At 36.0% G+C, this 15,561-nt stretch overlaps 1 protein-coding gene across 2 annotated transcripts; it reads left to right on the top strand.

Annotated features, from left to right (window-relative positions):
• The first annotated feature begins 220 nt into the window (after positions 1 to 220).
• Positions 221 to 9,657, top strand: LOC139904635 (phosphoglucan, water dikinase, chloroplastic). Of its 2 annotated transcripts, none has more exons than XM_071886568.1 (19): positions 221 to 633; positions 905 to 1,511; positions 1,921 to 2,007; positions 2,087 to 2,218; positions 2,682 to 2,807; positions 2,931 to 3,109; positions 3,666 to 3,750; positions 3,829 to 3,996; positions 4,450 to 4,502; positions 4,891 to 5,117; positions 5,517 to 5,635; positions 5,949 to 6,019; positions 6,107 to 6,224; positions 6,348 to 6,434; positions 6,986 to 7,072; positions 7,162 to 7,238; positions 7,754 to 7,886; positions 7,964 to 8,075; positions 8,309 to 9,657. In XM_071886568.1, exons 1-19 carry the CDS (start codon positions 410 to 412, stop codon positions 9,205 to 9,207), a joined length of 3,591 nt encoding a protein of 1,196 aa, XP_071742669.1. In that variant the 5' UTR covers positions 221 to 409; the 3' UTR covers positions 9,208 to 9,657. The 2 variants fall into 2 exon arrangements, with proteins under 2 accessions (XP_071742669.1, XP_071742670.1); XM_071886569.1 differs by having other exon boundaries at positions 222 to 633; positions 4,891 to 5,099.
• The last annotated feature ends 5,904 nt before the right edge of the window (positions 9,658 to 15,561 follow it).

The raw sequence follows: 15,561 nt of genomic DNA, 5'->3' as shown, positions 1-15,561 counted from the left end.
CAAAACACTTGAATCAAGTTTATTTATTTAGTCCTTCAAAATCAAATCTAACCCACACACAAAAATCACATGATCACAAATTAAAAATGCATGTCGACGCCGTGATCACAAAGTTTATGTTTATGTTACACATGTATCCACACGAATGAAGGGTCAAGACAACTTCAATTTATACAAAAAAAATCTTTTCTTTACAATAAATTTCCAATTTTTATTATTAGATCGCTCACGGGGATTTGATATTTTGATAAAACCCTCTCTGCCACGTCGTCTTCACCCTCCTTTTTATCTTCATCATCACTCTCAAACATACACAAAAAAATTACAGTATATACTTACAAACACTCTTTCTAATGAGCTATACAATCAAGTAATTTTGTCATTACATTTTTAAGAAGATATTGTGTAAATGGATTCTCTGCGTGTGATTAGTTCTTACTCTGCCACCAAGAATCCATCCTCTTTAGGAACCCATATTGTAAAGAAATTTAGATTCTTGAATTACCATAACCGGCAAAGAACTTTTAAAATTGTTGGGTTTTATAAGCCAAGATTGAATCTTTATGGTGGTTATCATTTGGGATTTCAACAACCACCTTCTCCCATTGTTTGTGCTGTGTCTACTGAAACCAGGTTTGTTGTTTGTTTCATCATAATTTAGTTTGATAACTTTTGTTTATTCATTTGCCCACCAGGTGTTTGTTAAAATGTCTAAGAGAAGCATGGTCCCCATAGGGAAATAGGATTACAACATTTCTTTGTGTGTTGGAATACTAGTTAACTTTTAGTCCTTCCCATACATGAAATTTTCAATTTTTTATTTGGTTTGTGAATTTGAAAGTTTTTATTTGTGATGAAAAGTACTATATGGTGATAGAACTAACTTAACAATGTGTGTTTCTAGAGAAGAAGAGACTGGTGAAACAGAGATGAAGTCGAAATCAGCTCAAGGGAAGGTCCAACTCACTCTGCGGTTGGATCATCAGGTAAAATTTGGTGAGCATGTTGGAGTATTGGGGTCAACAAAAGAGTTCGGATCATGGAAAAAGAAGAAACAGATGAATTGGACTGAGACCGGTTGGGTAGTGGATATGGAATGTAAATCGGGCGAAACTATTGAATTTAAATTTGTTGTTGAGCAAATGGACAAGAGTATGGTTTGGGAAGGTGGTGATAACCGTGTCTTGAAGCTGCCAAAATCTGGGAGTTTTGAGATCGTTTTTCATTGGAATATGACTAATGAATCCGTGAATCTATTGCCTATAGATGGTAGAGAATATGAGGTTGAAGTGGAAAGTGTAGGTGAGATTCAAGACGAGAATGGTTCGTTGAATCTGGACGCTGCAGGGAGTCCTTTTGTGGAGAAATGGCAAGGGAAGGGAACTTCGTTTATGAAATCGAACGAGCATGGTAGTAGAGAAAGACAAAGACAATGGGATACATCGGGCCTTGACGGGGTGGCTTTAAAGTTAGTGGAAGGTGATCAGAGAGGCAAGAACTGGTGGAAAAAGGTACCGTTTTGGTTCTTGTTGTTGTAGTGGTATCTATTTTGACCCATTTACTTGTGGGTCTTGGTTTAATTCAAGATGTTTAAGTAAAAAATCAATATAAAGGGAAACATGTAAAAAATTTCGAACGGGTCAAACAGAGTGGAAATTCTCCGATTCTATTTTTGATTCATATAACCTTTAATTTATTTTTATTATTATAATTTTTGCAATCATATGTAAGAATTCAATTATGTTGGGACATCAGGATGTATACATCCGAGTCAAAGGGTTACAAAAAGTGTGCATCCAACTTGATACTTTCCAATCCATACTAAAAATGAGCTCGAATAAATTCAAACCCATTTTGATCACCATGGACTAATTTGAAGGTGTTTCTGTTTCTGTATTTGCATTCATTTCATGGGTGAAGCTTGAAGTTATTCGTGAGCTAGTGATTGGAAGTAAGGATGGTGCAGATCGTTTGGATGCTCTTGTATATTCAGCCATCTATCTAAAGGTTTCGTTTTGATTTGCATTTTTCATTTTATTGGACAAATAGTGTAATTTTTCTTTTCAAGTTTTACCCTTTTATGCAGTGGATAAATACTGGTCAAATTCCTTGCTACGAGGATGGGGGTCATCACAGGCCGAATCATCATGCTGAAATTTCTAGGCATATATTCCGGGAATTGGAACGAATTTCTAACAGGAAAGATACTTCTCCGCAGGTAATTTATTTGACTACTCTAAGAAATTGCGTCAAAGTTATTTGTTATAATAGAGGGCAGTATGAGCGTTGGTTAACAAGCTAAAATGTGGTTGGATAGAAAATAATTATTTGTTTGGTGGTTAAAACAGGCGGAACACTTTTTGTGCAAATTCTTATGAACTTTGTGATGATTGATTTCTCAAATATGATTGCAACAGTTGTACTATATCATTAATATTTCATAAGGTGCTTTTAAGCTATTTACTCTTTCCCTTTTCATCCGTTTGAAACTTAAGCACCTGAATCGACCCATTCATAAGCGATTGGATCGAAATTACCATCTAATATAACTGTTTGCGACATGTTATTTCAATTTTATGGTGTGAGGACTAGTGATGATAATATTGTGGGTCCTGTTTACTTGACTAGTGTGAAGGAGAAGAATGGGCAAAACTCATATACTTTTCTTTAAATTTGAGCAGGAGTTGCTTGTTATCCGCAAAATTCATCCATGTCTACCATCTTTTAAGGCAGAATTCACTGCATCTGTTCCTTTAACTCTAATACGAGACATCGCTCACAGAAACGATATCCCACATGACCTCAAGGTGACAACCTCATCATGTTACACTTTGTTTGTTGTGCCTATTTTTGTCATTTCTTTGGCGTTAATTTTTAATTTTTAATTTTTTTTAATTTTTTTTTTTTTTTGGATAATGTGAATATTCCAGCAAGAAATTAAACACACAATACAGAATAAGCTTCACCGATGTGCCGGCCCTGAAGATTTAATAGCCACTGCTGCAATGCTTGAAAGAATCACCAAGACCCCGGGACAATATAACGACGCATTTGTTGAACAGTTCAAAATATTCCATCATGAACTCAAAGATTTCTTCAATGCTGGAAGGTTTTCTATTTTCTTTTTTAGCGATCACAGTTGTTTGTAATTCACATTTCTAAAAATCATAATTTCAAGATTATACACTCCTAGAGGTGACAAAGTTGGCTGGTTGGTCAGGTTGGGTAACAACTAACTTTAGTTAGACTTAAAATACGTCGAGTTGGGTTGACCCGAACTATTTTTTCTATAAAAGAGTTGTATTTTGTATTAATATAGTTATTTTGTGATATATGATTTTAAAATTATGTTAGGTGAATAACAATCTAATATCTTGAATAGTACATAATGATCGAGAGGTTTTCTGCTGAAATTACTCCTTCGGCAAACTTTTGACCCATTTCTTTTTAACCTATATTTATATTTTATTTAACCTGTCAGATATTAACATAACTGATAACCCTGACAGCCTCATTTGTAAGTCAATGGCTCAAAATTGACACACATATAAATAATATATGCTACACATGGGATACATGATATGATGATGTTAAGTAGTGAAAATGTCTTGGACCTAACCTAAATCGATGTGTCGGCTGTAAAAATTGGGTGTCTGCTTTTGCAGCCTTACAGAACAACTGGAGGCAGTTAAAGAATCTTTTGATGAAAAGGGCAAAGCAAAGCTTTCATCATTCTTGGAGTGCAAGATGGTAACCCTTTTCTTTTTCGCGTTGTACAAACAGACCAATTTCATGTCAAAACTTTGTTAATGAATGTTTTGAGTGTAGGCTTTGGATAATTTTCAAGGAACACCTGATATTTTGAAAGGAAACGGAATAGATATGTTGATCAATACGATACATTCGTTAAATGGTCTTCGTGAGATGGTTACAAAAGGTCTTGAGAGTGGTATCCGTAACGACGCTCCTGATACTGCAATAGCAATGCGCCAAAAGGTAATTTCCTTTTCTAATTGTTTGGCAACAGCTTAAAGAGATTTTGAAATTGTTTGCTTCCCACTCATTTTTGTACCTTCATTATTTGTTGGAACTTAAAAAGGTAGGATCTTTAAGGTAGAGTTCGAGGTTGAAGTTTCTGCACATTAACTTATAAAGTCATCGATTGGGCATCGCGTTCATCTTTAACAGTCCAGATGGTTAAAACTAAAAATCTCTAGCTGAAAAAGTCAAACGGGTCGAAAGTCTTTCAAAGTGTATTTATAATTTAAATGTAGATTATATTGCAACAAGGTAGTGTTTTTTAAAATATTGAACACATTTACTAGTTAACTAGATTTATAAATTGAACGACTATATTTTCGACTGGATCCCTTACGACCAACTTCCCAACGAAAGCTATACATTCAGAAGAAGACCTTACTCCTTACAAATCTTGTCTACTTATTACAGTGGCGTCTTGCTGAGATTGGATTGGAGGACTATGCCTTTGTTCTCATGAGCAGGTATGCTATATTCTGTATGTGCGTGTGTGCATGTATCTGCTTAATATGGCTTTACATGTTTCTATTTTGGCAATGTTTTTGCATGTATCTGCATGCTACTTAAAGATCAATATGGCTTCACATGTGTTTGTTTTGGCAAGGTTATTGGTTATAATTTTTAATTTGAAAGTTGTTTTTGTAAGTATTGCCATTTCATATCTTATTTTTCTTAATTACTCTTCATTTTACGACTCCATTTTTCATGACTCCCTGCAATTAGTAAACAGAAGCCAGATGGGAGATATTAATTATTGAATTATGCATTATTTGATGGAACATGTATAATGCTAACGTAAATTGGCGAACTAATATTTTTATCTCATAATTTGAATATGAATGTTATGTGTAGATATCTCAATGCACTTGAAGCTGCTGGTGGGGCCCACTGGCTTGCAGATAATGTGAACTCGATGAATGTTAACTCATGGAATGACCCAATTGGTGCTCTTGTTGTTGGCATTCGTCAGTTGGGCTTATCCGGGTGGAAACCAGAAGAATGTAAAGCAATCGAAAATGAACTTCTAGCTTGGCAAGAAAAAAGACTTTTGGAAAAAGAAGGTTTCATTTATGTCTTTGGTATCTGTTTTTTTCCTACTCAATATGATTAGCAGTAAAAGCATCAATCGACTTACTTATCAACGGGCTGTGTTTTATATTAAATGGTTTGTAGGGGTCAAACAGGTTAAAAGTTTCCGTCTTTTTCTTTAAATGCAGTCACCCTCTTGAATTGTTTTATGTAAAGATCTAAATCTAAATAACTATAATAATACTATTGTATCTGTAAGTTTAAAAAGTCGACAAATTAGTGTTTGTGAATCAACTCCAACCAGTGCTGCTTATTTTAACCCTTAGTTAATGACCCGATCCAAGCTGAATTCTGACCCATTACCCTACTGATCCTGCTGACCCATCTTGCCACCACTAAATCTAATTTCGGAGCTTTTACTAACAACTGTTTTATCTATTATTATTTAGGTACTGAAGATGGGAAGACAATTTGGGCCCTAAGGATCAAAGCTACATTAGATAGATCTAAGAGGCTGATTGATGAATACTCTGAAGCACTTCTCCAAATCTTCCCTCCAAAAGTAGAGGTATTATTTGTGAAAACACACAATTACTTTTGTAGGATATCGTTAGAAAATGCAGCGCTCTATTATTTCGATAAATTTTCAAGATAATTATCTATTTTCCAATTATCTTCATTGCAAATATCTCAGTGGTGTAGGTTTCGGTCCACAAGATTCTGTTATTTGTTTCTCATCAAAGGTTAAATAGATATTTCACTGGTAGTGGAAAACTATAACCAATAAAACGTCGAATTTATTATTATGGAAATAGTCAACCATTGTTGCGTTGTTGGAATTGCTCATAATTATTCATACTACTCCTTGTGCTTGTTTTTAGATGCTGGGCAAAGCACTTGGAATTCCTGAAAATAGTGTGAGAACGTTCACAGAAGCAGAGATTCGTGCTGGGTATTAATATGATACACTTCATTTATATACTAACGTATTCAATTACATGAATTTATGAACTTCTTAATGATTTTCTTTGGTCTGTAGCATAATATTTCAGATTTCCAAACTTTGTACTATGCTTCTGAAGGCGGTTAGGACCACACTCGGGTCACAAGGTTTTGATGTTCTTGTTCCTGGCTTGGTTCATGGAACTTTAATACAGGTGGGCTTGCATTCTTCTTATATAAACTGTAATTTAAATTTATGGCTCATTCAGAAAAGTTTTTGTTGTCTATTTTCATGTTTACCTTATATAAACTTTAATTTACCATGTATGTTTTACTAGGTTGAAAGAATAGTTCCTGGCATATTATCATCATCTGTTGAGGGACCCATTATTCTTATGGTCAGCAAAGCCGATGGAGATGAAGAGGTTAGTATATCCCTTTTTGGTACTCTTATGAATCTCGAAAGTATCTTTTAAGACAAGTACTTTGGATCTGGAAACTATTGAAGGGCGTCTTTGGATGTTCGTTTGAAATTTATTACTTGCTCTAAATAATCCAAATTAAACGATCAATGATAATTAAATCAATGTTTGGATGTACTGATGTTTAAAAATGAAAGGATCAAATAATCTGGTATTTGAAAGTTTAAATATTATGATTATATAAGTAACTAACTAATATATGAATGAATAATTTACATGGAGAAATGTAGATGAAACATATGTAATATCTAATATATGGCCAATAGGTACTTGTATGGAACTGATTATCCAGAATCACTTTCCCCAGGTACTATAAACCGATTAAAGTTATTATTTACCACTTGAAGTCGTAATAATGGAATAATTAATTCAGAATTACATTTAGGAGTTCATTAGCAACTAGACGATCAATAATTTTATAATTACACATACAAAAATACATAGGGTATAACCATAGAAACAGAGTTTAACCGTTTCAATCATTCGATGTGCAGGTAACAGCTGCAGGAAACAACATAGTCGGAGTCATTCTACTCCAGGAGTTGCCTCACTTATCTCATCTTGGTGTCAGGGCCCGACAAGTTAGTTTCTGTATATTCTTCTCTCGTATACTATCATACTTTTTTAAAAACTTGTGATTTTATTGATTTTTTTTCTTTTCATAAATCAGGAGAAAGTTGCATTTGTGACATGTGAAGATGATGATAAAATCGCTAGTATCAAAAACCTCGAGGGCAAATATATAAGGTTAGTATCAGTTGTAGTAAATGTTCAAAATCTTGACTGTACAGTAATTTTGAAAAGTTAGTAGACAGGTGCTATTGTAAAAAACACCGATTAATCCCCGATTACACATTTTTAAGAACAGACCGATCCGATATTTCCAAATCCGCTTAATTAGTTAGAAGGTTTTCCCCTGTTCCGGCTACCGGGAGGGCGAGTAATCTGCTCGCATACTCTAATGTACGCAACCCAACAACATTACTCCGTGGCTGTTTCCAAACCATCCTTGGCCACCACTAAATATTCGTTCTAGACAGGATTTGAACCTGAGACCTATTGCAACTCAAGGCCCCAACCAGTGGGCGTATCTTGTAATAGTTCAAATCCGTATAATTAATCGGTCATTATTGGTTAATGGGTCAAAATAGGATTTGTTAGTCAAAGTCGGTCAAAGTCAAAATTGGTCAACATTTTAATATGAGTCAACGATGATATACCCATGACATTGTAAAAATGGAAACACGACAAATATTTTGCAGGCTAGATGCATCACCGTCAGGTGTCAATGTCATTCCTTCTTCGAAGGAAGACGGAATTAAGGACCATCCTATTGAGACTTCATCAAACGGGACTCCTATGAATTCCGTTCCTAAATCCATCTACGCAAGCCAGGTATGAAAACGACATTTATTAAACTCGATTCAGATGATAAATTAAAATTATATAACCACAAGTTTTTATCATTGTAGAGTGTTTCGACGGGCGACATAATACCACTTGCGGATGCAGATGTACAAACTTCTGGCGCAAAGGCAGCTTCTTGTGGTACCTTAGCTTCTCTAGCTGCAGCTTCTGCTAAAGGTCAATACCCATCTTTCTTCTATGAAGATTATTAATTAATTTTGCAATTTGCTTAAACCCATTTTGACCTGTTGCACAACCCGCTCATTTAATTCGTCCATTTTACCCCCTCTAATATACATTAAAGCAATTTGCATAAAAACGTGAACTATTGTCTGATTATAAATTCTAGAAATCAACTACCAAAATTTTAAGTAATATTAACTGTTAACTGATTTATTTATTTGATACAGTTTATAGTGATCAGGGAGTTCCAGCAGCTTTTAATGTCCCAAATGGGGCTGTGATTCCCTTTGGTACTATGGAACTTGCAATAAAACAAAACAACTCGACCCAAACGTTCGAATCATTATTGGAACAGCTTGAAACGGCCAAAATGGACGGGGGAGAGCTCGACAAATTATGCAACGAACTGCAAAATCTGATCACATCCGTACAGCTTCCGAATCAAATCATTGAAAGTTTAGGGAAATTGTTTGAGAGTAATGCACGATTGATCGTACGATCAAGTGCCAACGTGGAAGATTTAGCCGGAATGTCTGCTGCAGGGCTATACGACTCGATCCCTAACGTTACCCTCTCGAATCCAATCAATTTCGGTAAAGCCGTTTGTCGTGTATGGGCCTCGTTATACACACGACGAGCGGTTTTAAGTCGTAGAGTTGCAGGTGTGTCACAAAAAGAAGCTTCAATGGCGGTTTTGGTCCAAGAAATGCTTTCACCGGACCTTTCATTTGTGCTCCATACGGTCAGCCCAACGGATAACGACAAAAACGTGGTGGAAGCGGAGATCGCACCGGGGCTCGGGGAGACGTTAGCCGCCGGGACCCGCGGTACACCGTGGCGGTTATCATCCGGGAAATTTGACGGGGTGGTTAAGACACTTGCGTTTGCGAATTTTAGTGAGGAGATGGTGGTGGGTGGTTTGGAAGATGGTGAAGTACTACATTTGACGGTTGATTATAGCAAGAAGCCGTTGACGGTGAACTCGGTTTTTCGGCAACAGTTGGGGCAGAAACTTGGTGCTGTGGGTTTGTTTCTTGAGCAGAGGTTTGGGTGTGCTCAAGATGTTGAAGGGTGTTTGGTTGGTAAAGATTTGTTCATTGTTCAGACTCGGCCTCAACCCTTGTAAAGATTATTAAGTTTGTGACAGTGTTAATGCTTGTTGCTATGTTATTACAAATGGAATATGGATATGGAAGTATAATAAGACTAGTGTGTAAACAGAAGATCACACTTTGTGCTAGTATATAATAAATGGAAGGGTTTGGTTAGTGAAAGTTCGTGCGTGTCCCCGACTTATTTGTTTGCCTTTGGTGCTTGTGGGTAGGGTAAAGAACCGAACTCTAGTCGAGCAGTAAGAAGTTGAGTTTGGGCTTGTTCGATTTTTACTATCTTTGAAGTAAACTCGAACTCGATAATAAATTTCATCTAATATTCGAGTTCGAACTTGAATATTTTTTTATGTTCGAACTCGAACTCGAACTCGATATTCAGTTTAATTTTTATGTTTGATGATCATACTTTAGCTCGAAATCGAGCTCAATTAAGGTCGACTAATAAATTCAAACTTGGGCGTGTTTATTATTTTTATAACAAAAAAGTAGTTACAGAGTATAATGTTATAAAAACTTACTAAAAACTTTGAATTTAATTATGTTAAACAAAAGCAAACTAATAAAGAATGCATTTTTATTTATTTAAGATTAAGAAGATAGGCATCCTTATCCTTTCTATTTATACCTGAGTATCTTCTTGTAAGTTTCTTCCTCCTTTCAATGTGATATAAACCTTCTTCGCTTTTTGTAAATCTTTTCTATGTGTTAAGATTACTTTTATCCATAATAGCTGTCATATAATTACATTGCTATCACATCAGCGTCAATTCAGCAACTTCTTCCTTTCATTTAATTTATCACATTCACTAATATCCATCACACCAACCACATTGACCCCATATTTATATTTTATAATTATTATGATTATTATATTATTATTTTTACCATCATTAATACTATTATCCTTTTTTTTTTTTCAAATCGTATAAATAAGAAGATAAAATTGCGCCGTTGGTTCTTTATCTTTGCTCGAAATAACACGGGTAACCTTTATCTATTTTTTTGACCTCGTTGACCCTTATCTTTGCAATTTCGACATGGATGACCTAATGCCAAACCTCCGTTAGTTTCCTGGCGTTAAGTTTCCTCACGTGAGGGCAATTTCGTCCATTTAAGTTTTGAACTGCTGACATAAATTTCTCCCTTTTCCAAAATCATGGTACCGAATTTGTTCTTGCAGGTTCTACCAAATTTCACCAAAATTTTCAAATATGAAAATCAACAATTAAAATCGATTGAGATGAATTTCAAATATTGTTCCGGAGGAATGTCGGTAGAAACCGGTTGAGATAAAAGTCTTAAACTGTCAAACTTCGTACGTGTTTGTGTTTCCTTTCGTAACTCCTCCATAGTAAGCCTTGTAGCAGTCGCAGAATCAATAAAACGAGCTCAGGCCTCATCCGCAGAAAATGAGAAGCCCCGTCCGAAGAACCCGAACTTCTAGCACTTTTGGACTATCACGACCTCGAGGACGACAGATAGGATATCCTCGGAATAAAGGCTCCAAATTTGGTACATTCATATTCGGTGTCGGTGCCGGGTCGGGATCTTCCAGATTAATCTACTCGGGTTCTCGGATGTGTCTGTTTCTTCAACTTCTTCGGCCTCAAATTGTGTTTCTTGTACTGCATCCGGCTCGGGTTGGGAACTTTTTGATGGTGTGCCAATTGGTGTATTAACATTTTGTTGATACACGGATTAGTGAGGGTTTGCGAAATGTTGTGGTGGTCCGTAACCTGCGAAACTGCCTTGAGGCGTTCCGTAACCTTCGAAACCGCCTTTTGGCAGTCGGAATCCGTAACTGAAATTTTGTTGAGAATAATTTGTTGCGGATAATTTGTTCGTGTGAAATTTTATTAGGGGGGATAGAAGATGATCCCGACCTCAGAATGACAATATTGTGTTGCGCGGTATCTTGAAGTAACGAATTCTACATATTTTTCCGACGTTGCTTGAAGGTTGTTCAGTTGTTTGATTTTGTTTTTGTTTGGTGTTTTTTTTATGACATTTTTGATGTTGGAAAATGAGATAGTTAAAGAATTTGAGATAGTGTTTGAAATGAGAGTGTTTGTAATGAATGAGATAGTAAAATGAGGTAGTATATATAGAAAATAAATAAGTTTTTAAAATAAAAAAGAAAAAAAAAATGAAAACAACCGTTGGTGTTTAACGGCTAAATTCAATTTTCTATTTTTTTTTATTCCAAAAAATTAACCCCACTATGTGATGAGAAATGTCGTTGGATAGCATATTAGGCGACGGTGGTTCTTTGGCGCCAAAAACCGCGGCGGCGCCGTTACAACGGCGGCCGGATTGGCGTCCAACGACGGAGTCGATAAAAGTGGTCTAACTAAATCTATTCAAATGCATAAATGGATTACTCGACCATCCTTCTATTACATTAGTGGTTAAGTTCGAGCTCACTGGGTTAAGTTTGTCATTGAGTTTGTGACTCACATTATTCTTCTTATATACTAATTGTGGACCAAATTTTGGTCGTTAGTTCTCCATGAAACGACAACAAAACATCAACTCAATCTTTACAATTTAACCCCTCCTTTAGGGTCCAAAAGCGTAACTTTTCATGGGTCAATATTGTAAATTCATTATTTAATTTAAAACAAAACCCACAAACCCACCAACATCTTACACGGGACCTATCTTACTATTCGTATCAAGTTAATTTCCACCCCCCATGCCATTAAATTCGAAATAATTTTATGAATAAAATGCAACTAACTACGCTCAAAATTATGCACCAAATTTTGGTCGTTAGTTCTCCATGAAACGACTACAAAGCATCAACTCAATCTTTATAATTTAACCCATCCTTCAGGGTCCAAAAGCGTAACTTTTAGGGGTCTATATTGTAAATTCATTATTTAATTTAAAACAAAACCCACAAACCCACCAACATCTTACACGGGACCTATCTTCCTATTCGTATCGAGTTAATTTCCACCACCCACGCCATTAAATTCGAAATAATTTTACGAACAAAATGCAACGAACTACGCTCAAAACAGCCGCTTTATAAAAACGCTATCCACCTCGACATCTTAGACGGGGCTTATCTTTCTATTCGTCGGGAGTTTTCACCGACATCACCATTAAACTCGAAATGATTTTACGAACACAACGCAATTAACTATATGCGAAACGGAAGGTTTTTAATAAACGTTAACAATTTCGAGTTACCTTTCATAAATATATACACACATATAATAAACAACTCAATCTAACTATAGCATTTTGATGGATTGAGCAACTGCTAGCTTCATGCGCTTATAAAGGAAAAGACCTGAATTTCAGCCCTTTCGTCCCCTTCTTTTTTCTGCGATTTTTCACTTTAGTTCTCGCTCGACATTACTTTCATAAGACGTTATAAACGTGCAGGCCATTATGTATACTAGGCACTAATCACGTATATCTAAACATCCCGCAGCAACGCGCGGGCGGAATTTTTTCTAGTTGTATTCAAAGCATCTGTGTGAAACTTATTCGTTTGAGTGGACATGGTTGACCCCTTGTTTCCATGCCCATATGACTCTGTATAATTGATATCTTAGATATAATAAATTTTTTTTGAAACAAAATCAAATAATACTACTGTAAGACCCGAAATTAGAATGTACATATTGTTTATATAATAAAAAGCTGACTGGTTCCATTTTGTGCTTGGAGCCGCGGCGCGGCCTTTGGAGGCGCGGTGGGGCTGTGCCCAGGTGTTGATTCTTTCTTTTAATTAAAAGATAGCGAGGGTAATTTGGTCTTTTCACAACATGGCCGAATTTAAGACCACAAAAGGGCTGATGGGGCTCATTTATCCCCATCCACCAACTTTATCACCTCCATCTTAAAGTAGAGAGAGTAGTGAGAGAAAGTAGATCTTGAAGCTTTTCAAGTGGGTTTTTGCTAGATCGGGTCCAATCCTTCGTGTTTCTACCTTCTAGCATCTCATTAAGTGTTTAGGTAAGTCTTTGACTCAAATTTTGTGAATTAATTATGTTAGTGTTCATATTTGGCTCTTGCTAGTAACTAAACCCCAGATCTTGGTGAAATTGGGGGTTTATGGTTTGGGTGAAGGTGTAAGTAACCTAAAATTGGGGATTTTGAGTTAGTTGAGGAAATTGCTAATAAAATGAGTAAATCTTGGTTAAAGTTCACTAATGAACTTGATTAACTAGTGATTTGGAGAATGAGACTTACAAGTTTAAGGTTTGACCCATTATTACGTCAAAATGGGTTTTTGGGTCAAAAAGTGCACTAGCATGAACTTGATGACCTAGTGATGTGTAGTTAGGTGATTTAATGCCGTGGTCACTAGCTTTAGTGATCATTGGTGAATTAGGCCTACGATGGGCGTTGTGAGTGCAAATGGTGAACATTTGCACTAGGTGTCTATTTGGGTGGGTCGGAAGCTCTATTTAGATAAGTGTTGATTTATGTTAATGTAATAGGTGATTTCATTGACAGTTGAAGATGTGACGCCCAGTACAAAATTGACGTGTACGGATCATCAACAACAGGATCATTACAAGGTCAAACACTATATGCTGTTTTAAAATAAGTTTGCATTCATAAAAAGGGGAAACGTCTTTACCGACGTCAAATGTTTAACAAACGATAATGTGCTTCTACGAATAGAAAGCAATAACATAAGTACGAGACTCAAAGTCATTACAAATTCATTGTTCAAAAGTAACATAGTTCGTGAATGCAAAGTAAAAGTTTCATGCAGAGACATCTCTAAACAAAAGCAGCGGGTGTCTACACAGCAAGTGTAACAGCGAGACTAATATAACGGAAGCATCAAACGTCTAAGAACCTGAGAAATAACATGCTTAAAAGTCAACACGAATGTTGGTGAGCTATAGTTTAATTGTAACAATAATGTAATATAGGCCACGAGATTTCGTATTCAAAATAGTATGAAAAGTATATGCTTAACCGTGGGCACTTGGTAACTAACTTAACGTAAATATCACCCCCTAAAAGTACACTTGGCGAGTGCGTAAGTCTACGAAGTATTAAACACCCGTTAAATGCTAGCGTGACTAGCCCGAGTGGGGATGTCAAACCCTATGGATCCATATCTAATATTCGCGTTCACCGGTTCAAAAACCAATGACTAAACGTTACCGAGCTAAGGGGAAAGCCGTTATATAACCCACACATACAATAAGTTTAAGTACTCGTGCCTAGTAAGTAAAACGTAAAAAGCGCATATATTCTCAGTCCCAAAAATTGTTGAAGTAAAAAGGGATGCTATAACTCACAGTGAAAGTACGGTCAAAGTCGATACGAGATAAGTAAGCAAGTAAGTCGGTCCGAAAGTTCGTCAACCTAAGTCAAAAGTTACTAAGTCAGTAAAAAGTCCCAAAAGGTTTATAAGTAAATAAATTAAGTCTTGAGTATCATCATCATCAACATCATACGTAAAAAGTAAAGTAAGTTTTCAATCAAGGATAGAGACCGGAATAAAGGCTGACTTCGTTCAGCTGCTACGACCTCTATAAAAACTGAAATGACACGAGGCCAGTGGCCATGGCTCCATATGTGAGTCCTATAACCTCTGACCAATTTTCAGAATCTAACTCGTATTCGTTTGACCGTGGTGATGGTTTAAGTGCGAGTAGGTCAGAAATTTCAGCACAACGTTACAAGGGCGTAGTGACTTTCGGAAGGCTATAAATCCTAAACCGTACATCGGATTTAGGCGAGACCTAAACGAAAAGTCATTTACTCGAACCGAAATATCTGGAAATCAAATTTTCCACCAGCCCAGGTTACTGATCAGATCCAGAAAACAGTAAGCAAGGTGCTCAGGTGGGATTCTTGGTGCTTGATGCTCATCATGGTTCTCATCCTTGATGCTTATAGCTTCAAGTGTACAATTCGTTGATGTGTTTGCATCACTTTTGACCAAGGTTCTACCATCAACACACAATAATCATGACTAAGAATTAAAACACAACTCATGTGAGAGTTTGAGCAAGGTGATGAACCAAAGTTGCATCACTTTTCTTAGTTTCAACACAAATACAAGTCTTATAAAGCTATAAACTTTGAATCAAACTAAATAATCAAAACTTTAAGCTAGAGAGCTTAGATCTTAACTAGATATTAAAGATCTTAGACTAAAAAGTCTAGATCTCATGTTCTTGGTGAAACCCTAAGTCAAAACACTTAGACTTTCAACTTTACACAACCATAAGTTATGAAACTTAGATTTGGTAAAGTAAAATGAACATGAATAAATGATCTATTGTTTTAACAAGTTAGATGACCTTAAGTTATGAAACTTAGATCAATCTTACATGTGTGAAAGTCATAAACTAGTAAGCTTATACTTTCTTGTTCTTGAA

The sequence above is a fragment of the Rutidosis leptorrhynchoides genome, chromosome 4 (genome assembly GCF_046630445.1).
Source record: "Rutidosis leptorrhynchoides isolate AG116_Rl617_1_P2 chromosome 4, CSIRO_AGI_Rlap_v1, whole genome shotgun sequence".
NCBI classification, from domain to species: domain Eukaryota; kingdom Viridiplantae; phylum Streptophyta; class Magnoliopsida; order Asterales; family Asteraceae; genus Rutidosis; species Rutidosis leptorrhynchoides.
Note: the sequence above shows the minus strand (reverse complement) of the source record. Positions and strands in the feature narration are given on the sequence as shown.